Genomic DNA, 25,550 nt, shown 5'->3' on the forward strand with positions numbered 1-25,550 from the left:
TAAAATTCTTCTGAACACAAGTAATTCTATGCCATTGTTTCCTCACCTGTTGGGGAGTTTTTGCCTCTGCACTTAATAGCCCATCTTGTTTTCATTTCTTCCCACTCCTGGGGGTCTAGGTTTGGTGTTGCTCGTGATGGTGGGGGAGGAAGAAATGCCTTCAAGTCATCTCTGAGATGACCAATGAGCTGTGACCAGCAAGCTGGGACCACTGAGCTGGTGGAATGGCCTTAGTGAGTAATAGACAGCAGTGGTGTGTCAGCCTTTTTCTGGCCCAGGAACAGCCAAACCTCTTATATTTCAGTGGCCTAGTTCCCAATAGACCCTGAAGGCCCTCCAGGTCGTCTTCCCACCTACCCCTTGCTCCATACCACCACCTTCCACCCCATAATATTATAGAATGACACCTAGTCAGACAAAATGATACAACTTAATTTTATTAGGACAAGGCTGGTGGGCACTGGAGTGGCACCTTCAGGGCCAGGAGAGGCACTGGGGAGGGGTCACAGGATGCCACGCGGGCACCTAGAAGCCACAGCTGCCCTCCACAGAGCGGCACTGCACCATGCGCAGGAATGTCTCGACCTTGTCCATGTCCTTCCTGAAGCAGTGGAGCAGCCCGTAGTTCTTGAGCAGTGCGTCATGGTTGTGCGAGTTTGTGTCAAACTTGCTGTAGGTCTGCTTGAGGATCTGCCCAGTCCGGCGGCTGCCGTCTTCCAGCCTCTGCAAAGTGAAGGAAGAGAAGGAGAGGCCAAGCGCTTGGGCACTGTTCCCTCCCTCTCTCATTTATCCATTTTCCTCCCTCCCTTTCAGGGTGTAGAGAAAGGCCTAGAGGATTCACCAGGGGAAATGAAGAATAAAGTGAGTTCTCTTGGGTAGGCGCCTTACTGCTACAAAGAGGGCAGCAGTGTTTCTCTCCCCCAGCCCTCGAAGCCAGTGGGGTTCCAGGATCGGGGAACCCCGGTGCCACCCTCACCCCCATCAGCATTTGAATGCCTTCCTCTAGGTCCTTTAGGAGGTGATAGTCATCGCTGTCTGAGGTGTCATACACCAGGTTGTTGGCAAACATACTCCTGAGGAACCGCACGGGCTCCAGCCACGACTCGATGAGCAGCAGGGAGATGCGGAGCAGCTCTAGATTCTGCAGGGGAAGGACCGGCAGTGGCTGTGCTGCCCGGGGGCTCTGACCACAGGTCTCCCCCATCCCCGCCTAGGGGAGACGGCATCCACTCACGGATTTCTGCTGCGTTTCCTCCATGTTGGAGGGTGTCGGAATAGAGTCTGAGAAGCAGAAGGAGGTCTGGGAGTCATGCAGGAATGAATACTTCTGGTCCTTTGGGATATAGGCTTCTTCCTAGGAGAAGAACCCCCCACCAAGAAGGACCGCTGCTTTCTATGCTGGAAACCAGCTCCCATTGTTACTTTTCTGGGAATCTGGCTCAGCCTATGCTCATCTGCCTGCATTTTCGCTTCAGAAAACAACCCTGAGCTCCTTAGTCTCCTCCCATTACTTCCCCAGTGGGGGAAAGTCACCCCTTCTTGCCACCCCTGACCCGCACCCATTCCCCAAGGGCTTACAAACTCCTGGTAGGTGTCAATGGCCAGCTGGTGCGCGCGATGAGCTTGGAGCATAGCGTGGTCAAAAAGCCTGGATAACGGAACGGTTTGGACGGCACCAGCCTCTTGACGCCAGGGCAGGCAGAGCAGGGCAAAAGCCAGGAGCAGGGACGTCCGGGAGCCTGGGGAGAAACCGGATGGCAGGAAGGGAGCTACAGAGCAAGAGGCCAGCGCTCTCCCTGCTCCAGGAGCTGTTTGTTTTTGTCTCCCTCTCCATCCCTCCAGGGACGAGGAACATTCAGAGATTGGCCAAATATCTGGCCTTAGATGGCGATATTCACATTCAGAAGCCCCAAACCTGAGGGTTAGTGCCCCCGTCCCATCTACAGGGCGCCGCCTCTCCCCTCAGGACACGTTGTGCCCAAAGGGATTTTAGGGGCGCTTACCTGCAGCCATTGCCGCTAGGTGAGCTGTCCACAGAACACTGAGTGGCTCCGGGAGTTAGGCCTTGGGATGCTGGAGCTGGTCTCTTGTGGGCCCTTTTTATACCCTGGCCAGTTCTCTCTCCCTGCTTGACCCCACCTGTTTCTGTGTACATTTATGCATGGGGCCACTGACGGGCTTGTGCTAATGGATAATTTAGAAGCTCCTCCCACACATGCTGGGATCATGCCCCCTGACTTGTCATCTTTCCCTTCCCACCGTCACCAGCGTTGTGAGGGTTGTGCACAGAGTGTCAGCCAGAGATACCACCCAACTTGTCCTCTCTTTAAGGGGCAGGTGGGTGCCCCCTGGCAGCAGGCCATGGTGGCCAACCTGAACGCGGAGAAGGATGTCAGGATAGCCAGTCCTTGAGACCCCTACCGACCCCATTCCACTCTCTATCCTATTCCTTTCCTCCTCCCCGCATGTTTAACCTCCACCCACCAGACAGAATGTGTGTGTTGGGAAAAGGGGCCAAGCACAGCCAATAGATTGTGGGGGTTGTGAGCACGATTCAGTCCTGAATTCCACTTTTGCTGACTCCTCCTGGGCCAGCCTGAGTCAGCTGGATGCAGTGCTAACACTGACCACTAGAGGGAACCAACCCCATACTTTGCTCTCCCCTTTCCCTGAGCCTTGGGGCGGAGGCGGGGGTTGAGGGCGGTGGGGGTGCTCCCCCAGGTCCCTGGGCAACAGGAACCCAGACTCAAGGTATTGCCCCAGCTCCCTGGACCTGCAGCAGAGATACAAACCAAGAAACCGAAATCCCGGGAACAGACACGGACCACAAGCGCTTCCTCCCATAGCCCTGAAACCATCAGAGAATCTCAAAGTTGGAAGAGCTCTTGAAGATTTGAATCTCTTCCCCAGCTTTGGAACTCAGAATACATCACGCCGAAAAATGCCCTATCCATCCATGGAAGCCCGTCCTCTTTTTTCTCCTCCTCCTTTGCAGACCTGTGTAGAGCTTATCCAGTTGCGAAGGGCCTACCTGTGCATTCTCACGTCTGACCTGCAACTTGTCTTGTGTAGGAGGTATGATTATCATCCCATTTCACATATCAGGAGACTGAGGCTCAGAGAGACTGATTGCATGAGTTACCTCAGCCAGGGCAGCAGATCTCCACAACCTTGCTCTTCCCACATTGCGTCATTTAAAGTCCTTTCTCCAGGCCGGGCACGGTGGCTCATGCCTATAATCCCTGCACTTTGGGAGGCTGAGGTGGGTGGATCAGTTGAGGTCAGGATTTCAAGGCCAGACTAGCCAACATGGCAAAACACCAACTCTCTAAAAATACAAAAGTAGCTGTGTGTGGTGGCGCAAGCCTGTAATCCCAGTTACTCCGGAGGGTGAGGTGGTAGAATCACTTGAACCCAGGACGCAGAGGTTGCTGTGAGCCAAGATTGGGCCACGGCACTCCAGCCTGGGCGACAGAGTGTGACTCCATTTCAACAACCACAACAACAAGAAAAAAGTCCTTTCTCCAGAACAGGTAGTGTGGTGTTACTCAGTTATTTAGTTATTTTAGTTTCTTTCTTTTCTTTTTCTTTCTTTCTTTCTTTCCTTCCTTCCTTCCTTCTTTCCTTCCTTCCTTCCTTCCCTTCCTTCCTTCCTTCCTTTCTCTTTCTTTCTTTCTTTCTTTTTTCTTTCTTTCTTTCTTTCTTTCCTGTCTCTCTCTCTCTCTTTCTTTCTTTTTTTTGAGATGCAGTCTCATTGTGTCGCCCAGGTTGGAGTGCAGTGGCGTGATCTTGCCTCACAGCAACCTCCACCTCCTGGGTTCAAGTGATTCTCCCGCCTCATCCTCCTTAGTAGCTGGGATTACAGTCACCTGCCACTATGCCGGGCTAAGTTTTGTACTTTTTTAGTAGAGATGGGGTTTCACTATGTTGGCCAGGCTGGTCTCGAGCTCTTGACTTTAGGGGATCCATCCTCCCTGGCCTCCCAAAGTACTGAGATTACTGGCATGAGCTACCGCTCCCAACCCAGTTATTTCAGCTTCTATATCCCTCTGAGTGCAGGGATCCTGCCCCCAACACCAGGGGCCCTTTGCCTCATTTTGTCTTTCCATAAGGGGCAGATTGTTCTTTCTCAATTCCCAGGTGAGAATGGCCCACTGGCATGGGGTGCCTTGTGGAAACCTCATAGCAGGACAAGGTGAAGGCAGAGAAGGCCAGGACTGAGCCTCCTGTCTCCTGGTGCCCAGGGTTGGGGCTATTTCAATATCATCTGGAGGTCACAAGCATCAGATGCCCCCAGAGATGACAGCAGGAAAGAACACCATCTCTGGCACTGAAATCTTCCCCCCTGAGTTTAAGAGCATGTAGCACTTGACTCTGTAGAAACACAAGCAAGCAAACAAGCAAATGCTTCTAGAAGTGGTTGGCTATGGTGTTGGCAACCAACATCGAAAACCCACACCCCTGTGTCCTGGGATGTGAATGCTGGGGCCCTGCCATCTCCCCACTTTCAGAGCAGAAGACAGAGCTCCTTTTTTTGCTGTCATTCCAGAAGCATTACCGGACCAACATCCCAGACTCATCATCTGCTGGGAGGGCACTGTGCTGTGAGCTGTTCTCCAGGCAGGCCTGTAGGAGGATCCAAGAGGGGTGTCATTGATGATACCAGCTCTGAGAAATATGTGGCCAAGGGAGGGTGGAGTCACCACTTTCCCCTGCTCCTTCCAGCACCAGCAAAGAGGAGGAGCCAGGTGGGAATGGAAGAGGGTCCCTGAGCTCCATGTAGCTTTCTGCCTCCCCCACCATCCTTCCTCCAATGTCAGCTGGGACAGGGAGCCCTCATGACAGGGGCTTTTAGCCAGTGCTGGGGACTTAGATGTGGATTTTCGGCCATGGAAGAAGTCTCCAGCCTCCTTTAGGAATGAGGGTGGCAGGGGCCCTAGTTGGGGACCACTGCATAACTCCGCAGGTGGGCACAGGGGTGGCGAGGCTCCCCAGATAGGTTACTGCCAGGAACACGTGGGACCAGCCGGGGCAGGGGAGTGTCTCCTCTCACCTCTCCACTTCTGTTGACCCCAGAATTATGGTGACTCAGAGGACTCTAGGAACCCCTGGGGAAACACCTTTATAAGGGGATACCATGGCAACCATGGACCAGAGGGAAGAACTGAGGCCCACAGGTGTGGGTAGAAGTCGGTGATCGTTTTCTCTAGTCTAGATCTTCCCGCCCCGTGAAGGGATATAGATATGACTTCAGGGATATGACCTCAGGGATATGAAGGGAGTATAGAGCTGCCCCATGAAGGGATCCACAGACATTTCGGTGTCAGGATCAGCCACATCAAGGCTGTAGTTATCCTGTATCTGCAAACCCTGCCTCATGTCCTCAGTGCCTTGAAGCACAGCGAATCTAAAAAGGAAGGGAAAAATGAGCCAGGCATGGTGGTGTGCACCTGTAATCCCAGCTACTGGGGTGGCTGAGGCAGGAGAATCGCTTGACCCTGGGAGGCAGAAGTTGGAGTGAGCCCAGATCATGCCATTGCACTCCAGCCTGGGCAATAGAGCGAGACCCCATCTTGAAGAAAACAAGAACAAAAGCAAACAAACAAAACCAACAAGGGAGGGAAGAAGGGGGCCACTTGGACTTTCTAGTTCCAGCAGGGAGAGCCTGGAGGCTTAGCCGGCTGCTGCCTTTGCTTCTCACTGCCACAGAGTGTCAGTGTGGACAGATGGTCCCACACAGTACCCTCAAACCAAGCGGGTCTGCAGATCCGGGTTCCCAGCTGCTGTGGATCTCTGAGGGAGGATGATCTGCTTCTTCGGGGCCTGGTCCAGCAGCGGGTGTCCTCTTGCTGGGGTTTCCAGGGTTCCAGTTCTTAGAGCTCAGTAGTTTGGATGAGCCGTCCCGCAAAGCTCTTCAGAGTAGGCTGGGCTGTTTCCCTTGTAGACTTGGAACCTCTGTTCGCTGTCCTTCCCGAAGGATCCACACAACCAGTGGTCAGGCAGGCAGCCCCTTCTCATTGATTCTTTTTTTTTTGGAGACGCAGTCTCGCTCTGTCTCCCAGGCCGGAGTGCAGTGGCACGACCTCAGCTCACTGCAACTTCTGCTTCCCAGCTTCAAGCAATTTTCCTGCCTCAGCCTCTGGAGTAGCTGGGATTCCAGGTGTGCGCCACCACACCCGGCTAATTTTTGTGTTATTAGTAGAGACAGGATTTCATCATGTTGGCCAGGCTGGTCTCAAACTCCTGACCTCAGGTGATCTGCCTAGCTTGGCCTCTCAAAATGCTGGGAGTACAGGCGTGAGTCACCACACCCAGCTTCATTGATTCTGAAAGCAGGAAGGGTCTCATATCTCTTTTCCAGTATAATAGAGCTTCTAAGGGTAGCTGCCTCATTGTCTATAGGAGGAGGCCCCACCCCTAAATGATTTTGATCATATTCTTTCTGAACATTAAAGCAACCAGCTCATGCTTAAATTGCAGCTACCTTGATTATCTCCAGAGGAAGAGTGGCCTTTAATACTCCAAAAGTTTATCCTCTTTCTTATTATTTTTGAGAGAGAATCTTGCTCAGCCACCCAGCTGGAGTGCAGTGGCATGATGGGCTCATTGCAACTCTGCCTCCCAGGCTCAAGCGATTCTCGTGCCTCAGTAGCTGGGAATACAGGTGTGCAGCACCACACCTCGCTAATTTTTGTATTTTTAGTAAGAGGCGGGGTGCCACCATGTTGGCCAGGCTTGTCTCGAACTTGTGGCCTCCTCCCGCCTCAGCCCTCCAAAGCGCGGAGATAACTGGCGTGAGCCATCGTGCCTGGCCGTTTATCCTCTCAAGGATGGTCAGGGTGACATTCTGGTGTCTTTCTTTCTAGACCTGAGAAAGCATAAGTTACATCGTTAGTGGGACTTCTTACCATAGGATTAATAATAGTATTTACCTTAGAGAATTATAGTTAGAAAGAAATGACACAATACTTGTAATAAAGTATCATGGTGCTGGAGATATGTGTTCACATTAGTTGTTTTTTATTATTACACTGATAATTCTAGTGGTAATTAAGCACATCATTATAATCACAGTAAACTCAAAGCAAGAATCAGAAATCCATGGTAACCATGAGGGCCATCAAAGGTCATATACACCGAGCACAGCTTTCCTATTTTTCTAGTCTTTTTCTTGCTCCTTCCCCTACTTTCCCCCCAGTTTGGTGCCCTAAGATTTAGGACTACTAATAGGGTGACCAGTCCTGTTAGCTGAGTGTTCATTCAGCTGAGGGATCCCTGGAAGGAACGTGGGACTTCCAGTGTTGACATTGAGAAAGTCTCCTGCAAACCAGGACGAGTTGGTGACCCTAATCCCAGCAGTGCTCATTGTGTGCCTCAGCACTTCAGGGCCTTCTGAATTAAAGAAGCAGCCAGGCAAAGTGTCAGCTTGTCTTGGCCTAGAAGCCCAGACCCTGTAATTCAGAAGAAAAGGGAAGGGGTCAGTTCTGCTCTCAACTTTGTATAAAGGGACAAAACCCACCATGTGTATTTTGACAATGCTCATGGAAGAAATTCAGAATTGGTCATTGTAGGTTAGGGTAAATTCAAAAAAAATGACAGAGTCAGTAAAACATTATACCAGAGGTCAAGGATGACTGGAGCTCTGCCTGCTGAACTCTTCCCTGTGGGAGTCTTGCTAATCTTATCTTCAGGAAGAGTTTTCATTAGAAAATACCATTAAGGGCCAGGCCTGGTGGCTCCTGCCTATAATCCTATCACTTTGGGAGGCCAAGGAGGGTGGATCACCTGAGGCCAGGAGTTTGAGACCAGTCTGGCCAACATGGCGAAACCCTGTCTTTACCAAAAATACAAACATCTGCCCTGTGTGGTGGTGCACACTTATAATCCCAGCTACTCAGGAGGCTGAGGCATGAGAATCACTTGAACCCGGGAGGAGATGGAGGTTGCAGTGAGCCAAGATCTCACCACTGCACTCCAGCCTCTGTCTCAAAAACAAAAACAAAAACAAAAAGAAACTATTAACAATTTTTAGTTGTGAGAAGATATAAATGTTACCATCTTAACCATTTTACGTGTACAGTTCGGTCACGTCAAGTACATTGACATCGTCATGCAACCCTCACCACCATCCATCTCCAGAACCCTTTTCATCTTGCACAGCTGAAACCCTGTGCTCATTAAATAGCTCCCTATTCCATCCATCCCCACAGCCACTGGCGGCCACCATCCTACTTTTTGTCTCTATGAATTTGAATGCTCTGAGTACCTCATCTGACTGGAATCAGAGAGTATTTGTCTTTTTGTGACTGGCTCATGATAAACACTTTTTAGATGACCGGTTGGAATTAGGAGCAGGTGGCACCACAGCTGGCCCAGGCCTCTCATCTCCTTTTTCTCCTTTTTCCCTATTCTACCAATACAACAGCTGTGAACACATGGGTCTCATCTTTGTGGTCCCTAACACAGTGGTTCTCAACCTTGTTTACATGTTAGAATCACCTGGGAAAGTTTTCAAACTACTCTTGCCTGGACCACATTCCAGGCTAATTATATCAGAATCTCAGGGAGTGAGGGCTCATGTATACATCGTTTAGAAAACACCCTAGGCATCTCAAATTTGCAGCGGAAATTGCTGTCCACACCAAGTTGATGAGCTGAAAGGTAGACTAACAGTGGGTAAATCAAAGAGTTTAAAGCAGATGGTATTTAAGGTCTTTTCATATTCTAAAATGTGCAAAGTCAGGTAGTATCTTTCTAATTCTCAACCAGCAGTGGTTGAGTGGATTCTCCTATACCCGAGGGGAGCTGGGTGGACAGTCTCTGGAGTGTGGCTTCCCCTGCAGTTCAGTTATATGTCATCACCACCCCACTTTAGAACCCTCTTAGGCACCCAAGTAGGCGCTGGACATTGTCATTCCTCTGTCACGTGCATTCAACAAATACTTATTAAGATGGCTCACATTTCCTTTTAAAACACGCAAGCTGAGAGATAATTATAATTGTGCTCATTCCATCGACTTCTAAAGACTGAGATTTCTAAATAATTTTAAGGCCAAATGAAGGACGTTGCAGGAATATTGATTCCAGCTTTGTGCAAGAAATAGTTTTCTGCAATGAGAGTGGTTTATTAGAATGAAGAGCCTTGTGAAAGGGATTCCCTTGGTTCTAGCGCTACACACTTGTAGTTGGAATACTGACTGTAATGCACGCCGTAGGATAAGATTCCCAAAGTAGAAGAAACTAGACTGACTTATGAGGCCCTTCTAACTCCAAAATGCCATAATTTTAAAGCCCGATAGTAGAACAATGATGTAAGAGGAAGAAATGTCTTCTGAGCTGAGAAATGCAGCAGCTCCAGACTTCTGATTAGTTCAACTTTCAACCACTTCCCAAGGACTGAGTTATTAATGGTAAAATAGCCAAAAATGAATACAAGTGGGTCTCATTATCAAGAAAATTCATTATAGCATTTAAGAATCAGAGCTTCTAAAGAAGATTAATTGGGGGGTTGATTATTCGCATTGCAAAACAATTCCTGACTTCATGAAATCATTTTTGGATACTAGAGTTCCTGTGAGCATCTTAGCATCGATTTATAGGTCACCAGTCACTTAGCCAAGGTGCTTGGGAGAGTAAACTCTTAACTAACCACCGCTCTTTAGTGCTTATTTGGAAATAATAAACATCTAAGATGTTTATTATTTCCCAATTGTCATTAGGAAAACAATATAATTTCACTACTGGTATTTAGACACTCAATCAGAAAACACAAAACATCCAAAAATTCAATGCAGAAATAGCTAGAATTTCTTGAGTACTATAATATGTCAAAAATACCATTGCATTTATCCTCACATAATCCTTGTAAAGCAATATATTATTATCTCAGCTTGGTTAAGTAATTTATTCAGGAGCAGTAAATTATGTACAGCCCAAATCTTTCTGATTCTTTCCCTTACACCAAGTTACCCCAATCAACATCTCTTAGAACAAAATTGCTCACAGACAGCTTGGAGACCATGTGTGTTTGGGTTAATTTTTGCCCTTAAAATGTTTTCAATATGTGTTGCCAGTGTTTAAATGTTAGATTTCATGTAAAAGTCTGGATGTCCTGGCTGTCTCAAAGGATCAGAAGGTCTGGAAGCCCTGTCCCTGCAGTCCTGATGGTGACAGGCTGGGTGGGTCCCACCTCAGCAGGGGCTTGAGTTCTGCAGATTGTGCTGGTTCCCACCCCTCTGTGTTGCATCCCCTGAAGGGAAGCGAGTGTCATCTGGGATTTATCCCCTCCCATCCAGCCCTCATTGCTTACGTTGTTATCTACCTGGCACCTGTTGGCACTGCATTTGCAACCGCAAATAAAATCTCTCTTCCACTTCCCTTGCCCTAATTCAGATTCCAAATGCTCTGGTTCCATATGTCTCAAACTCATTTTTGCATTGTTCTCATTTCCCTAGAGTAGTTGGGCTTAAGGAATATTCATCTTAAAATTCTTCTGAACACAAGTAATTCTATGCCATTGTTTCCTCACCTGTTGGGGAGTTTTTGCCTCTGCACTTAATAGCCCATCTTGTTTTCATTTCTTCCCACTCCTGGGGGGCTAGGTTTGGTGTTGCTGGTGATGGTGGGGGAGGAAGAAATGCCTTCAAGTCATCTCTGGGATGACCAATGAGCTATGACCAGCAAGCTGGGACCACTGAGCTGGTGGAATGGCCTTAGTGAGTAATAGACAGCAGTGATGTGTCAGCCTTTTTCTGGCCCAGGAACAGCCAAACCTCTTATATTTCAGCGGCCTAGTTCCCAATAGACCCTGAAGGCCCTCCAGGTCATCTTCCCACCTACCCTTTGCTCCATACCACCACCTTCCACCCCATAATATTATAGAAGGACACCTAGTCAGACAAAATGATACAACTTAATTTTATTAGGACAAGGCTGGTGGGCACTGGAGTGGCACCTTCCGGGGCCAGGAGAGGCACTGGGGAGGGGTCACAGGATGCCACGTGGGCCTCTAGAAGCCACAGCTACCCTCTACAGAGCGGCACTGCACCATGCGCAGGAATGTCTCGACCTTGTCCATGTCCTTCCTGAAGCAGTGGAGCAGCCCGTAGTTCTTGAGCAGTGCGTCATGGTTGTGCGAGTTTGTGTCAAACTTGCTGTAGGTCTGCTTGAGGGTCTGCCCAGTCCGGCAGCTGCCATCTTCCAGCCTCTGCAAAGTGAAGGAAGAGAAGGAGAGACCAAGGGCTTGGGCACTGTTACCTCCCTCTCTCATTTATCCATTTTCCTCCCTCCCCTTCAGGGTGTAGAGAAAGGCCTGGAGGATTCACCAGGGGAAATGAAGAATAAGGTGAGTTCTCTTGGGTCAGTGCCTGACTGCTGAAAAGAGGGCAGCAGTGTTTCTCTCCACCAGCCCTCGAAGCCAGTGGGGTTCCAGGATTGGGGACCCCTGGTGCCACCCTCACCCCCATCAGCGTTTGGATGCCTTCCTCTAGGTCCTTTAGGAGGTGATAGTCATCGCTGTCTGAGGTGTCATTCACCCGGTTGTTGGTGAGGATACTCCTGAGGAACCTCATGGGCTCTAGCCACGACTCGATGAGCAGCAGGGAGATGTGGAGCAGCTCTAAGTTCTGCAGGGGAAGGACCGGCAGTGGCTGTGCTGCCCGGGAGCTCTGACCACAGGTCTCCCCCATCCCCGCCTAGGGGAGACGGCATCCACTCACAGATTTCTGCTGCATTTCCTCCCTGTTGGAGGGTGTCGGAATAGAGTCTGAGAAGCAGAAGGAGGTCTGGGAGTCATGCAGGAATGAATACTTCTGTTCCTTTGGGATATAGGCTTCTTCCTAGGGGAAGGATCCCCCACCAAGAAGGACCGCTGCTTTCTATGCTGGAGACCAGCTCCCATTGTTACTTTTCTGGGAACCTGGCTCAGCCTATGCTTGTCTGCCTGCATTTTCGCTTCAGAAAACAACCCTGAGCTCCTTAGTCTCCTCCCATTACTTCCCCAGTGGGAGAAAGTCACCCCTTCTTGCCACCCCTGACCCGCACCCATTCCCCAAGAGCTTACAAACTCCTGGAAGGTGTCAATGGCCAGCTGGTGTGCGCGATGGGCTTGGAGCATAGCCTCTTTAAAAAGCCTGGATAAGGGAACGGTTTGGACGGCACCAGCCTCTTGAAGCCAGGGCAGGCAGAGCAGGGCAAAAGCCAGGAGCAGGGATGTCCGGGAGCCTGAGGCGAAACTGGAGGGCAAGAAGGGAGCCGCAGAGCAAGAGGCCAGCACTCTCCCTTTTCCAGGAGCTGTTTTCTTTTTCTCTCTCTCCATCCCTCCAGGGACCAGGAACATTCAGAGATTTGCCAAATATCTGGCCTTAGATGGTGATATTCACATTCAGAAGCCCCAAACCTGAGGTTAGTGCCCCCGTCCCATCTGCAGGGCGCCGCCTCTCCCCTCAGGACACATTGTGCCCAAAGGGATTTTAGGGGCGCTTACCTGCAGCCATTGCCGCTAGGTGAGCTGTCCACAGGACCCTGAGTGGTTCGGGGAGTTGGGCCTGGGGATCCTGGAGCTGGTCTCTTGTGGGCCCTTTTTATACCCTGGTCCCTTCTCTCTCGCTGTTGCCCCCACCTGTTTCTGTGTACATTTATGCATGGGGCCACTGACGGGCTTGTGCTGATGGATAATTTAGAAGCTCCTCCCACACATGCTGGGATCATGCCCCCTGGCTTGTCGTCTTTCCCTTCCCACCGTCACCAGCGTTGTGAGGGTTGTGCACAGAGTGTCAGCCAGAGATACCACCCAACTTGTCCTCTCTTTAAGGGTCACGTGGGTGCCCTCTGGCAGCAGGCCATGGTGGCCAACCTGCACGCGGGGAAGGATGTCAGGATAGCCAGTCCTTGAGACCCCTACCGACCCCATCCCACTCTCTATCCTATTCCTTTCCTCCTCCCCGCGTGTTTAACCTCCACCCACCAGACAGAATGTGTGTGTTGGGAAAAGGGGCCAAGCACAGCCAATAGATTGTGGGGGTTGTGAGCACGATTCAGTCCTGAATTCCACTTCTGCTGATGACTCCTGGGCCCACCTGAGTCAGCTGGATGCAGTGCTAACACTGACCACTAGAGGGCACCAACCCCACACTTTGCTCTCCCCTTTCCCTGAGCCTTGGGGCGGGGCGGAGGCGGGGTTGGGTGGGGCGCTCCCCCAGGTCCCTGGGGACGAAGAACTCAGTCTCTCAAGGTATTGCCCCAGCTCCCTGGACCTGCAGCAGAGATACAAACCAAGAAACCTAAATCCTGGGAACAGACACGGACCACAAGCGCTTCCTCCCATAGCCCTGAAACCATCAGAGAATCTCAAAGTTAGAAGAGCTCTTGAAGATTTGAGTCTCTTCCCCAGCTTTGGAACTCAGAACACATCACGCCGAAAGATGCCCTATCCATCCATGGAAGCCCGACCTCTTTTTTCTCCTCCTCCTTTCCAGACCTGTGTAGAGCTTATCCAGTTGCGAAGGGACTACCTGTGCATTCTCACATCTCACCTGCCACTTGTCTTGTGTAGGAGGTATGATTATCATCCCATTTCACACATCAGGAGACTGAGGCTCAGAGAGACTGATTGCATGAGCTACCTCAGCCAGGGCAGCAGATCTCCACAACCTTGCTCTTCCCACATTGTGTCATTTAAAGTCCTTTCTCCAGGCCGGGCATGGTGGCTCATGCCTGTAATTGCAGCACTTTGGGAGGCTGAGGTGGGTGGATCACTTGAGGTCAGGAGTTCAAGGCCAGACTAGCCGACATGGCAAAACACCATCTCTACTAAAAATAGAAAAGCAGCTGGGCATGGTGGCGCAAGCCTGTAATCTCAGTTACTCGGGAGGGTGAGGTGGTAGAATCACTTGAATCCAGGAGGCAGAGGTTGCCGTGAGCCAAGATCGCGCCACTGCACTCCAGCCTGGGCGACAGAGTGAGACTCCATTTCAACAACCACAACAACAAGAAAAAAGTCCTTTCTCCAGAACAGGTAGTGTGGTGTTACTCAGTTATTTAGTTATTTTAGGTTCTTTCTTTCTTTCTTTCTTTTCTTTCTTTCTTTCTTTCTTTCTTTCCTCTTTGTCTCTCTCTCTCTCTTTCTTTCTTTTTTTTCAGATGGAGTCTCATTCTGTCACCCAGGCTGGAGTGCAGTGGCCAGTGGCATGATGTTGCCTCACAGCAACCTCCACCTCCTGGGTTCAAGTGATTCTCCTGCCTCATCCTGTTTAGTAGCTGGGATTACAGTCGCCCGCCACCATGCCAGGCTAAATTTTGTACTTTTTTAGTAGAGATGGGGTTTCCCTATGTTAGCCAGGCTGCTCTCGAACTCTTGACTTTATGTGATCCACCCTCCCTGGCCTCTCAAAGTACTTAGATTACTGGCGTGAGTCACCGCCCCCAACCCAGTTATTTCAGCTTCTAAATCCCTCTGAGTGCAGGGATCCTGCCCCCAACACAAGGGGCCCTTTGCCTCATTTTGTCTTTCCATAAGGGGCAGATTGTTCTTTCTCAATTCCCAGGTGAGAATGGCCCACTGGCATGGGGTGCCTTGTGGAAACCTCACAGCAGGACAAGGCGGAGGCGGAGAAGGCCAGGACTGAGCCTCCTGTCTCCTGGTGCCCAGGGTTGGGGCTATTTCAATATCATCTGGAGGTCAGGAGGTCACAAGCATCAGATGCCCCCAGGGATAAGAGCAGGAAAGAACACCCTCTCCAGTGGTGAAATCTTCCCCCCTGAGTTTAAGAGCATCTAGCACTTGACTCTGTAGAAACACAAGCAGGCAAACAAGCAAATGCTTCTAGAAGTGGTTGGCTGTGGTGTTGGCAACCAACACTGAACACCCACACTCCTGTGGCCTAGGATATGAATGCTAGGGCCCTGCCATCTCCTTACTTTCAGAGCGGAAGACAGAGCTCCTTTTTCTGCCATCGCTCCTGAAGCATTACCGGAGCAGCACCTCAGACTCATCGTCTGCTGGGAGGGCACTGTGCTGTGAGCTGTTCTCCAGGCAGGCCTGTAGGAGGATCCAAGAGGGGTGTCATCGATGATACCAGCTCCGAGAAATATGTGGCCAAGGGAGGGTGGAGTCACCACTTTCCCCTGCTCCTTCCAGCACCAGCAAAGAGGAGGAGCCAGGTGGGAATGGAAGAGGGTCCCTGAGCTCCATGTAGCTTTCTGCCTCCCCCACCATCCTTCCTCCAATGTCAGCTGGTACAGGGAGCCCCCATGACAGGGCCTTTTAGCCAGTGCTGGGGACTTAGATGTGGATTTTCGGCCATGGAAGAAGTCTCCAGCCTCCTTTAGGAATGAGGATGGCAGGGGCCCCAGTTGGGGACCACTGCATAACTCCGCAGGTGGGCACAGAGGTGGCGAGTCTCCCCAGACAGGTTACTGACAGGAACATGTGGGACCAGCCAGGGCAGGGGAGTGTCTCCTCTCACCTCTCCACTTCTGTTGACCCCAGAATTATGGTGACTCAGAGGACTCTAGGAACCCTGGGGAAATACCTTTATAAGGGGTTACCATGGCAGCCATGGACCAGAGGGAAGAACTGAGGCCCTCAGGTGTGGGTAGAAGTCGATGATCGTTTTCTCTAGTCTAGATCTTCCCAGAGCCTTGAGCAATGGAGACCATGTCTATCATTCATTGCTAGTAAGAAATCAACTTTGAATTAGACTTGGGATTCTCCTAACAGTACTGGGAAGTCGCCCACTGTTGGGGCATCACTTGGGGCCAGATCCTTATCTCCTGCAGGCTGAGAGACTACCCAGCGAGAGCCTCCACATGGCCAGTGGGGAGAGGCTGGGCTTCGCACCTCTGGCGTCAGCTTCAAAAGGCTCAGAATAGGCCGGGCGCTGTGGCTCATGCCTGTAATCCCACCACTTTGGGAGGCCAAGGTGGGTGGACCATTAGGTCAGGAGTTCAAGACCAACCTGGTCAAGATGGTGAAATCCCGTCTCTAGTAGAAATGGAAAAATTAGCTGCGCGTGGTGGTAGGTGCCTGTAATCCCAGCTACTCAGGTGGCTGTGGAAGGGAATTGCTTGAACCCGGGAGGTGGAGGTTGTAGCGAGCCGAGATCATGCCACTGCACTCCAGCCTGGGCAACAGAGCGAGACTCTGTATCAAGAAAAACAAAAAAACTCTATGTAATCTCACAATCATCTTGGTTCTTTTAAAGAACCTCCCTTTATAATTTAGGATCCATGAATTTCTCTGTGTGTTTGGAAGCCCTTCCTATGTCCAACCTCGACTAACTCTAGGGTTCTGTGTGCCTGCTGTGGAAAGTCACAATCTGCTCTTGATCCTAAAGTGGTGTCTTTCAGGCTTCGAGATCTCCTGTTAGGTTCAAGACTGTGGGTTGAGGACAATCACATTTTTCGAAGCCATTCTCACCGGTCTTAGGGATCGCCTCCGAGAGACAGGTGGGTGCTCCTTCCACTCTCACTTTGGTGATTTGAGGCACACACTTATCACCTGCAGCTCTGTTCTTTCTTCCTTGAGATCAGAGGCTGGTTATTGTACTGGGACCTACTCTACCTCTTTTGGCTTCCAATGTCCTTTCTATGAGTTTGCTACTGAGTCAATTACTCGGCTCATTGGATTGAGGTCTTCAGAGAATATTATGTGAGGATTCCCAAGGGCTCTCCTAGGGGAGGTGAGGAAGATGATCAATACTTCTGCGTGTCCACCATGTGCTTGGCACTCTACTGACCATGGGGATGTGAGTGAGGATACTGAGGCTCAAAGAGATGAGGTGGCTTGCCTGGAGCTCTCCCAGTTCCTAAGTGATGGCTTCCAAGGCCCCTGGGCTTTCCTTCCATGCCAAGCTCTTTAGAAATCTCATCTAGTAAAGGTGATGGCACTACTAGGCATGGACAGAACTTGCCTCAGTGCAAAGCTAGCAGGACAGGGGTGAGGTCCCTGCACAGAGGATGTTCAATGAAGATGGGGGGAATTGAACACAAGGAACTTCAGCTACAGAATGAGGTGTCCATAGGCATCAAGGAAAGTGGTAGAAAAGAAGCACCCAGCGTAGCTCGGGTTAGTGAACCGAGGCACTTCATGCTGCATATTTGTATTGCACGTTTCAGTGTACGTCGTGTTTCACTTCCTATATCTCGTTGGACACTTCAGTTTGCCATATGATATGTCCAGGGGGTTCAGGCACAGAGGAGGGGCCTCGGAAGACCTCGGGAGGAGAGGGGCAGGCACTGCTGTGTATTGATGGGGGGATTGTTTGCACTGGTTGATGATCTCTGAACAATCAAGAAGTACACAACGATCTACCTAACTGGACATGCTAAGTAATTTCACTTTGGGGATTATTCTCCAGGGAGACGATCCATTGATAGAGAAGTGAAAAGCATCGAGATGTGTCTAGTAGTTGTAGGAAGTCTGGGGTGCTTTCCTGATGGGGTGCCCTCAGCTGGAAATAGCCTCTCCTTCCTTTGACCTGTTCTGTGGCTATTTGCAGACATTTTATTCCTCTTACCAGACTGTAAGATCTTTGAGGCTGGATTTCTGCCTTTTGTCTATTCATTCATTCACTCATTCTTCTATTCATGCATTCACCAATTCCACAAGTAGTTGTTGCCTATAACATGTGCCAGAGATTGTACCAGGCAGATGGGCATATCTAGATAAACAAAAGACATGATCCTTTCTCTTCGGGAGATAACAATCTACTGGGGGCAGAGATAATAGCAAACAAGTAAATATATAATGGTTAAATAGAAATTTCGAATTGGGAGCATTCTCATGAGGAAAACAGCTAAGATATGGAGGGAGAGAAGAAGCCAGAAGGTGACGGGACGAGGCAGCTGGCACAGCCCCAGGCCCAGGAATTCAACAGGCATCTACTGAGTGGACCCAATGCATGAGAGGACAGTGCCAAGCAAACAACTCAAATGTCCAACCGGTTGGGCATGGCCAGGTAGCCCATGCTGTGTCTGGATGTCCTCCTGCTGGTATAGTTATTTTAAAATCAGACGGACAGGGAAGGGAGCAGTGGTTCACGCCTGTAATCCCAGAAATTTGGGAGGCCAAGGTGGGTAGATCACCTGAGGTCAGGAGATGGAGACCAGCCTGGCCAATATGGTGAAACCCCATCTCTACCAAAAAAACAAAAATTAGCTGAGCCTGGTCATGCATGCCTGGAATCCCAACAACTCGGGAGGCTGAGGCAGGAGAATCGCTTGAACCCAGGAGGCGGAGATTGCAGCGAGCCAAGATTGTGCCACTGCACTCCAGCTTGGTTCCCAATAGACCCCACAGGCCCTACAGGTTGTCTTCCCAACCTGCCCCTTGCTCCATACCACCCCCCTCCACCCCATAATATTATACAAGGACACCTAGTCAGACAAAATGATGCAACTTAATTTTATTAGGACAAGGCTGGTGGGCACTGGAGTGGCAACTTCCAGGGCCAGGAGAGGCACTGGGGAGGGGGTCACAGGGATGCCACCCGGGCAACTAGAAGCCACAGCTGCCCTCCACAGAGCGGCACTGCACAATGCGCAGGAATGTCTCGACCTTGTCCATGTCCTTCCTGAAGCAGTAGAGCAGCCCGTAGTTCTTGAGCAGTGCGTCATCGTTGTGTGAGTTTGTGTCGAACTTGCTGTAGGTCTGCTTGAAGATCTGCCCAGTCCGGGGGCTGCCATCTTCCAGCCTCTGCAAAGTGAAGGAAGAGAAGGAGAGGCCAAGCGCTTGGGGACTGTTCCCTCCCTCTCTCATTCATTCATTTTCCTCCCTCCCCTTCAGGGTGTAGAGAAAGGCCTGGAGGATTCACGAGGGGAAATGAAGAATAAGGTGAGTTCTCTTGGGTCAGGGCCTGACTGCTAAAAAGAGGGCAGCAGTGTTTCTCTAACACTGCTCTCAAAGTCAGTGGGGGTCCAGGATTGGGGACCCCTGGCGCCACCCTCACCCCCATCAGCGTTTGGATGCCTTCCTCTAGGTCCTTTAGGAGGTCATAGACGTTGCTGTCTGAGGCGCCATACACCAGGCTGTTGGCGAAGACACTCCTGAGGAACTGCACGGGCTCCAGCCACGACTGGATGAGCAGCAGGGAGATGCGGAGCAGCTCTAGGTTCTGCAGGGGAAGGACCGGCAGTGGCTGTGCTGCCCGGGGGCTCCGACCACAGGTCTCCCCCATCCCCGCCTGGGGAGAAGGCATCCACTCACGGATTTCTGTTGCGTTTCCTCCCTGTTGGAGGGTGTCGGAATAGACTCTGAGAAGCAGAGGGAGGTCTGGGGGTTCTGCAGGAATGAATACTTCTGTTCCTTTGGGATATAGGCTTCTTCCTAGGAGAAGGACCGCCCACCAAGGTCTACGCTGGAGACCAGCTCCCATTGTTACTTTTCTGGGAACCTCACTCAGCGTGTGCTCATCTGCCTGCATTTTTGCTTTGGGAAAAACCCTGAGCTCCTTAGTCTCCTCCTCTTATTTCCCAGTGGGGGAATGTCACCCCTTCCTGCCACCCCTGATGCGCACCCATTCCCCAAGAGCTTACAAACTCCTGGTAGGTGTCAAAGGCCAGCTGGTGCAGGCGATGGGCGCGGAGCATAGCATTGTCAAAAAGCCTGGATAAGGGAATGGTTGGGAAGGCACTGCCCTCTTGAAGCCAGGGCAGGCAGAGCAGGCCAAAAGCCAGGAGCAGTGACGTCCGGGAGCCTGGGGAGAAACCAGAGGGCAACAGAGGGAGCCGGAGAGCAAGAGGCCAGTGCTCTCCCTGCTCCAGGAGCTGTTTGTTTTTCTCTCGCCATCCCTCCAGGGACCAGGAGCTTTCTGAGATTGGCCAAATACTGGGCTTAGATGGCGATACTCACATTCAGAAGCCCCAAACCTGAGGGTTAGTGCCCCCGTCCCATCTACAGGGCGCCGCCTCTCCCCTCAGGACACATTGTGCCCAAAGGGATTTTAGGGGTGCTTACCTGGAGCCATTGCAGCTAGGTGAGCTGTCCACAGGACCCTGAGTGGTTCGGGGAGTTGGGTCTTGGGATCCTTGAGCTGGTCTCTTGTGGGCCCTTTTTATACCCTGGCCCCTTCTCTCTCGCTGTTGCCCCCACCTGTTTCTGTGTACATTTATGCATGGGGCCACTGACGGGCTTGTGCTAATGGATAATTTAGAAGCTCCTCCCACACATGCTGGGATCATGCCCCCTGGCTTGTCATCTTTCCCTTCCCACCGTCACCAGCGTTGTGAGGGTTGTGCACAGAGTGTCAGCCAGAGATACCACCCAACTTGTCCTCTCTTTAAGGGTCAGGTGGGTGCCCTCTGGCAGCAGGCCATGGTGGCCAACCTGCACGCGGGGAAGGCTGTCAGGATAGCCAGTCCTTGAGACCCCTACCGACCCCATCCCACTCTCTATCCTATTCCTTTCCTCCTCCCCGCATGTTTCCCCTCCACCCACCAGACAGAATGTGTGTGTTGGGAAAAGGGGCCAAGCACAGCCAATAGATTGTGGGGGTTGTGAGCACGATTCAGTCCTGAATTCCACTTCTGCTGACGACTCCTGGGTCAGCCTGAGTCAGCTGGATGCAGTTCCAACACTGACCACTAGAGAGAACCAACCCCACACTTTGCTCTCCCCTTTCCCTGAGCGTTGCGGGGGCTCCCCCAGGTCCCTGAGGACGAAGAACCCAGACTCAAGGTATTGCCCCAGCTCCTTGGACTTGCAGCAGAGACACAAACCAAGAAACAGAAATCCCGGGAGCAGACACGGACCACAAGCTCTTCCTCTCATAGCCCTGAAACCATCAGAGAATCTCAAAGTTAGAAGAGCTCTTGAAGATTTGAGTCTCTTCCCAGCTTTGGAACTCAGAACACATCACGCCGAAAGATGCCCTATCAGGCTGGGCGCGGTGGCTCATGCCTGTAATCCCAGCACTTTGGGAGGCCGAGGCGGGCGGATCACGAGGTCAGGAGATCAAGACCATCTTGGCTAACCAGGTGAAATCCACTCTCTACTAAAAATGCAAAAAAATTAGCTGGGCGTAGTGGCGGGCGCCTGTATTCCCAGCTACTTGGGAGGCTGAGGCAGGAGAATGGCGTGAATCCGGGAGGCGGAGCTTGCAGTGAGCGGAGATCGTGCCGCTGCACTCCAACCTTGGCAACAGAGCAAGACTCCACCTCAAAAAAAAAAAAAAAAAAAAAAGGAAAAGAAAAAGAAAGATGCCCTGTCCAGCCATGGAAGCCCCTCCTCTTTTTTCTCCTCCTCCTTTTCAGATCTGTATAGAGCTTTTCCAGTTGCCGGGGGCCTGCCTGTGCATTCTCACGTCTGACCTGCCACTTGTCTTGTGAAGGAGGTATTATTTTCATCCGATTTCACAGATCAAGAGACTGAGGCTCAGAGAGACTGATTGCATGAGCTACCTCAGCCAGGGCAGCAGATCTCCACAACCTTGCTCTTCCTACATTGCGTCATTTAAAGTCCTTTCTCCAGGCCGGACACGGTGGCTCACGCTTGTAATCCCCAAACTTTGGGTGGCTTGAGGTGGGTGGATCACTTGAGGTCAGGAGTTCAAGGCCAGACTAGTCAACATGGCAAAACTCCATCTCTACTAAAAGTACAAAAATTAGCTGGGCGTGGTGGCGTGAGCCTGTAATCCCAACTACTCGGGAGGCTGAGGCAGGAGAATCACTTGAACCCAGGAGGCAGAGGTTGCCGTGAGCCAAGATTGCGCCACTGCACTCCAGCCTGGGCAGCAGAGCAGAACTCCATTTCAAAAAACAAAAAATAATAATATTAATTTTTTTTTTTCTCCAGAGCAGGTAGTGTGATGCTACTGAGTTATTTAGTTATTTTAGCTTCTTCCATGTTCCTCCAATGTCAACTGGGGCAGGGAGCCCCCATGACAGGGCCTTTTTGCTAGTGCTGGGGACTTAGATGTGGATTTTCGGCCATGGAAGAAGTCTCCAGCCTCCCTTAGGAATGAGGGTGGCAGGGGCCCTAGTTGGGGACCACTGCATAACTCTGCAGGTGGACACAGGGGTGGCGAGGCTCCCCAGACAGGTTACTGCCAGTAACACGTGGGACCAGCCAGGGCAGGGGAGTGTCTCCTCTCACCTCTCCATTTCTGTTGACCCAGAATTATGGTGACTCAGGGGACTCTAGGGACCCCTGGGGAAACACCTTTACAAGGGGTTACCATGGTAACCATGGACCAGAGGGAAGAACTGAGGCCCACAGTTGTGGGTAGAAGTCGGTGATCGTTTTCTCTAGTCTAGATCTTCCCAGAGCCTTGAGCAATGGAGACCATGTCTATCATTCATTGCTAGTAAAAAATCAACTTCGAATTAGACTTGGGATTCTCCTAACAGTACTGGGAAGTCGCCCACTGTTGGGGCATCACTTGAGGCCAGATCCCTGGCTGCTGCAGGCTGGAGCCTCTCCCCCCATGGCCAGTGGGGAGAGGCTGGGCTTCGCACCTCTGGTGTCAGCCTCAAAAGGCTCAGGAAAAGTTGGGCGCACGCCTGTAATCCCACCACTTTGGGAGGCCAAGGTGGGTAGATCATGAGGTCAGGAGTTCAAGACCAGCCTGGCCAAGATGGTGAAATCCCGTCTCTACTAAAAATACAAAAATTAGCCAGGTGTGGTGGCAGGCGCCTGTAATCCCAGCTGTTCAGGAGGCTGAGGCAGGGAATTGCTTGAACCCGCAAGGTGTAGGTTGCAGTGAGCCGAGATCACACCACTGCACTCCAGCCTGGGCGACAGAGTGAGACTCTGCATCCAGAAAAAAGAAAGCTCAGGATAAATCTCAGAATCATCTTGGTTCTTTTAAGGAACCTCCCTTTATAATTTAGGATCCATGAATTTCTCTGTGTGTTTGGAAGCCCTTCCTATGTCCAGCCTCGACTAACTCTAGGGTTCTGTGTGCCTGCTGTGGAAAGTCACAATCTGCTCTTGATCCTAAAGTGGTGTCTTTCAGGCTTCGAGATCTCCTGTTAGGTTCAAGACTGTGGGGTTGAGGACAATCACATTTTTCGAAGCCATTCACACTGGTCTTAGGGATCGCCTCCGAGGGATAGGTGGGTGCTCCTTCCACTCTCACTTTGGTGATTTGAGGCACACACTTCTCACCTGCAGCTCTGTTCTTTCTTCCTTGAGATCAGAGGCTGGTTATTGTACTGGGACATACTCTACCTCCTTTTGGCTTCTAATGTCCTTTCTATGAGTTTGCTACTGAGTCAATTACTCGGCTCATTGGATTGAGGTCTTCAGAGAATATTATATGGGGATTCCCAAGGGCTCTCCTAGGGGAGGTGAGGAAGATGATCAATACTTCTGCGTGTCCACCATGTGCTTGGCACTCTACTGACCATGGGGATGTGAGTGAGGATACTGAGGCCCAAAGAGATAAGGTGGCTTGCCTGAAGCTCTCCCAGTTCCTAAGTGATGGCTTCTAAGGCCCCCCAGGCTTTCCTTCCATGCCAAGCTCTTTAGAAACCTCATCTAGTAAAGATGGTGACACTACTAGGCATGGACAGAACTTGCCTCAGTGCAAAGCTAGCAGGACAGGGGTCAAGTCCCTGCACAGAGGATGTTCAATGAAGATGGGGGGAATTGAACACAAGGAACTTCAGCCACAGAATGAGGTGTCCATAGGCATTAAGGAAAGTGGTAGAAAAGAGGCACCCAGCGTAGCTCGGGTTAGTGAACCGAGGCACTTCATGCTGCATATTTGTATTGCACGTTTCAGTGTACATCGTGTTTCACTTCCTGTATCTCGTTGGACCCTTCAGTTTGCCATATGATATGTCCAGGGGGTTCAGGCACGGAGGAAGGGCCTCGGAAGGCTTGGGGAGGAGAGGGGCAGGCACTGCTGTGTATTGATGGGGGGATTGTTTGCGCTGGTTGATGATCTCTGAACAACCAAGAAGTACACAAGGATCTACCTAACCGGACGTGCTAAGTAATTTCACATTGGGGATTATTCTCCAGGGAGACGATCCATTGATAGAGAAGTGAAAAGCATCGAGATGTGTCTAGTAGTTGTAGGAAGTCTGGGGTGCTTTCCTGATGGGGTGCCCTCAGCTGGAAATAGCTGAGTCTCCTTCCTTTGACTTGTCCTGTGGCTATTTGCAGACATTTTATTCCTCTTACCAGACTGTAAGCTCTTTGAGGCTGGATTTCTTTTTTTTTTTTTTTTGAGACCGAGTCTTGCTCTGTCGCCCAGGCTGGAGTGCAGTGGCGCGATCTTGGCTCACTGCAAGCTCCGCCCCCCTGGGTTCATGCCATTCTCCTGCCCCAGGCTCCCTAGTAGCTCGGACTACAGGCGCCTACCGCCATGCCCGGCTAATTTTTTGTATTTTTAGTAGAGACGGGGTTTCACTGTGTTAGCCAGGTTGGTCTCCATCTCTTGATCTTGTGATCCACACGCCTCGGCCTCCCAAAGTGCTGGGATTACAGGTGTGAGCCACCCACGCCCGGCCTGAGGCTGGATTTCTGCCTTTCGTCTATTCATTCATTCACTCATTCTTCTATTCATGCATTCACCGATTCTACAAGTAGTTGTTGCCTATAACATGGGCCAGAGATTGTACCAGGCCGATGGACATATCTAGATAAACCAAAGACATGATCCTTTCTCTTCTGGAGCTAACAATCTACTGGGGGGGGGGCAGAGAAAACATTTTACCATTACGTAATGTATATATATAAAATGGTAAAAAAAATTATATAATGTGTATATATATATAAAATTGTAACATATATATATACATATATTATTTTTTTTGATGGAGTTTTGCTCTTGTTGCCCAGGCTGGCGTGCAATGGCACAATCTCGGCTCACTGAAACCTCCACTTCCTGGGTTTAAGCGATTCTCCTGCCTCAGCCTCCCGAGTAGCTGGGATTACAGGCATGTGCCACCATGCCCGATTAATTTTGTATTTTTAGTAGAGATGGGGTTTCACCATGGTCATCAGGCTGGCCTCGAACTCCTGACCTCAGGTGATCCACCCGCCTTGGCCTACCAAAATGCTGGGATTACAGGCATGAGCCACCGCGCCCGGCCAGGTATATATATATATGTTGGTAATATAATGGTATAATAGAAATTTCTAACTGGGGACATTCCCATGAAGAAATTGCTAAGATATGGAGGGGGAGAATAAGCCAGGAGGTGAAGGGACGAGGCAGCTGCCACAGCCCCAGGCCCAGGAATTCAATAAGCATCTACTGAGTGGACCCAATGCATGAGAGGACAGTGCCAAGCAAAGAACTCAAATGTCCAACCAGCTGGGCATGGCCAGGTAGCCCATGAGCCCATGCTGTGTCTGGACGTCCTCCTGCTGGTATAATTATTTTAAAATGACAAGGACAGGGAAGGGCGCAGTGGCTCACATCTGTGATCCCAGCAATTTGGGAGGCCGAGGCGGGCGGATCACCTGAGGTCAGGAGTTGGAGACCAGCCTGGCCAATATGGTGAAACCCCGTCTCTACTAAAAATACAAAAATTAGCGGAGCCTGGTAGTGGGCGCTTGTAATCCCAGCTACTTGAGAGGCTGAGGCAGGAGAATCGCT

At 50.8% G+C, this 25,550-nt stretch overlaps 3 protein-coding genes across 5 annotated transcripts; all 3 read right to left on the reverse strand.

The window, feature by feature from the left end:
- Window positions 1–498: 498 nt before the first annotated feature.
- LOC100973020 (chorionic somatomammotropin hormone 1) lies at window positions 499–2,013 on the reverse strand. The gene is made up of 5 exons (XM_063598618.1): window positions 2,004–2,013; window positions 1,579–1,769; window positions 1,235–1,354; window positions 977–1,141; window positions 499–723 (listed from the first exon to the last, which is right to left on the reverse strand). Exons 1-5 carry the CDS (start codon window positions 2,011–2,013, stop codon window positions 526–528), a joined length of 684 nt encoding a protein of 227 aa, XP_063454688.1. The 3' UTR covers window positions 499–525.
- Window positions 2,014–10,905: 8,892 nt separating this feature from the next.
- Window positions 10,906–12,556, reverse strand: LOC129392943 (chorionic somatomammotropin hormone-like 1). Of its 2 annotated transcripts, XM_055102142.2 has the most exons (5): window positions 12,485–12,556; window positions 12,043–12,222; window positions 11,718–11,833; window positions 11,460–11,624; window positions 10,906–11,206 (listed from the first exon to the last, which is right to left on the reverse strand). In XM_055102142.2, the coding sequence occupies exons 1-5, from the start codon at window positions 12,492–12,494 to the stop codon at window positions 11,009–11,011; spliced, it is 669 nt and encodes a 222-aa protein (XP_054958117.2). In that variant the 5' UTR covers window positions 12,495–12,556; the 3' UTR covers window positions 10,906–11,008. The 2 variants fall into 2 exon arrangements, with proteins under 2 accessions (XP_054958117.2, XP_063454698.1); XM_063598628.1 differs by lacking the exon at window positions 12,043–12,222 and having other exon boundaries at window positions 11,009–11,206; window positions 12,485–12,494.
- A 5,833-nt stretch (window positions 12,557–18,389) lies between these two features.
- LOC100971425 (somatotropin) lies at window positions 18,390–21,452 on the reverse strand. 2 transcript variants are annotated; one of them, XM_008963768.5, is made up of 5 exons: window positions 20,716–21,452; window positions 19,534–19,694; window positions 19,205–19,324; window positions 18,948–19,112; window positions 18,390–18,694 (listed from the first exon to the last, which is right to left on the reverse strand). In XM_008963768.5, exons 1-5 carry the CDS (start codon window positions 20,765–20,767, stop codon window positions 18,497–18,499), a joined length of 696 nt encoding a protein of 231 aa, XP_008962016.1. In that variant the 5' UTR covers window positions 20,768–21,452; the 3' UTR covers window positions 18,390–18,496. The 2 variants fall into 2 exon arrangements, with proteins under 2 accessions (XP_008962016.1, XP_054958116.1); XM_055102141.2 differs by lacking the exon at window positions 20,716–21,452 and adding an exon at window positions 19,955–20,027.
- Between the last annotated feature and the right edge of the window lie 4,098 nt (window positions 21,453–25,550).

This window comes from Pan paniscus, chromosome 19 (assembly GCF_029289425.2).
Source record: "Pan paniscus chromosome 19, NHGRI_mPanPan1-v2.0_pri, whole genome shotgun sequence".
NCBI classification, from domain to species: Eukaryota; Metazoa; Chordata; class Mammalia; order Primates; family Hominidae; genus Pan; species Pan paniscus.

What these genes read in the sequence shown, in the direction of transcription:
- LOC100973020 (XM_063598618.1), bottom strand. An exon ending in AGGAAACGCAGCAGAAATCC is followed by an intron (nt 1,142 to 1,234) that starts GTGAGTGGATGC and finishes CTTCCCCTGCAG; the next exon opens with AATCTAGAGCTGCTCCGCAT. An exon ending in GCATTCAAATGCTGATGGGG is followed by an intron (nt 724 to 976) that starts GTGAGGGTGGCA and finishes TTCACTTTGCAG; the next exon opens with AGGCTGGAAGACGGCAGCCG.
- LOC129392943 (XM_055102142.2), bottom strand. An exon ending in TGTAAGCTCTTGGGGAATGG is followed by an intron (nt 11,834 to 12,042) that starts GTGCGGGTCAGG and finishes TCCCCTAGGAAG; the next exon opens with AAGCCTATATCCCAAAGGAA. An exon ending in AGGAAATGCAGCAGAAATCT is followed by an intron (nt 11,625 to 11,717) that starts GTGAGTGGATGC and finishes CTTCCCCTGCAG; the next exon opens with AACTTAGAGCTGCTCCACAT.
- LOC100971425 (XM_008963768.5), bottom strand. Translation starts at nt 20,767, where the DNA reads ATGAGAGGAAGAGCTTGTGGTCCGTGTCTGCTCCCGGGATTTCTGTTT. An exon ending in AGGAAACGCAACAGAAATCC is followed by an intron (nt 19,113 to 19,204) that starts GTGAGTGGATGC and finishes CTTCCCCTGCAG; the next exon opens with AACCTAGAGCTGCTCCGCAT. An exon ending in GCATCCAAACGCTGATGGGG is followed by an intron (nt 18,695 to 18,947) that starts GTGAGGGTGGCG and finishes TTCACTTTGCAG; the next exon opens with AGGCTGGAAGATGGCAGCCC.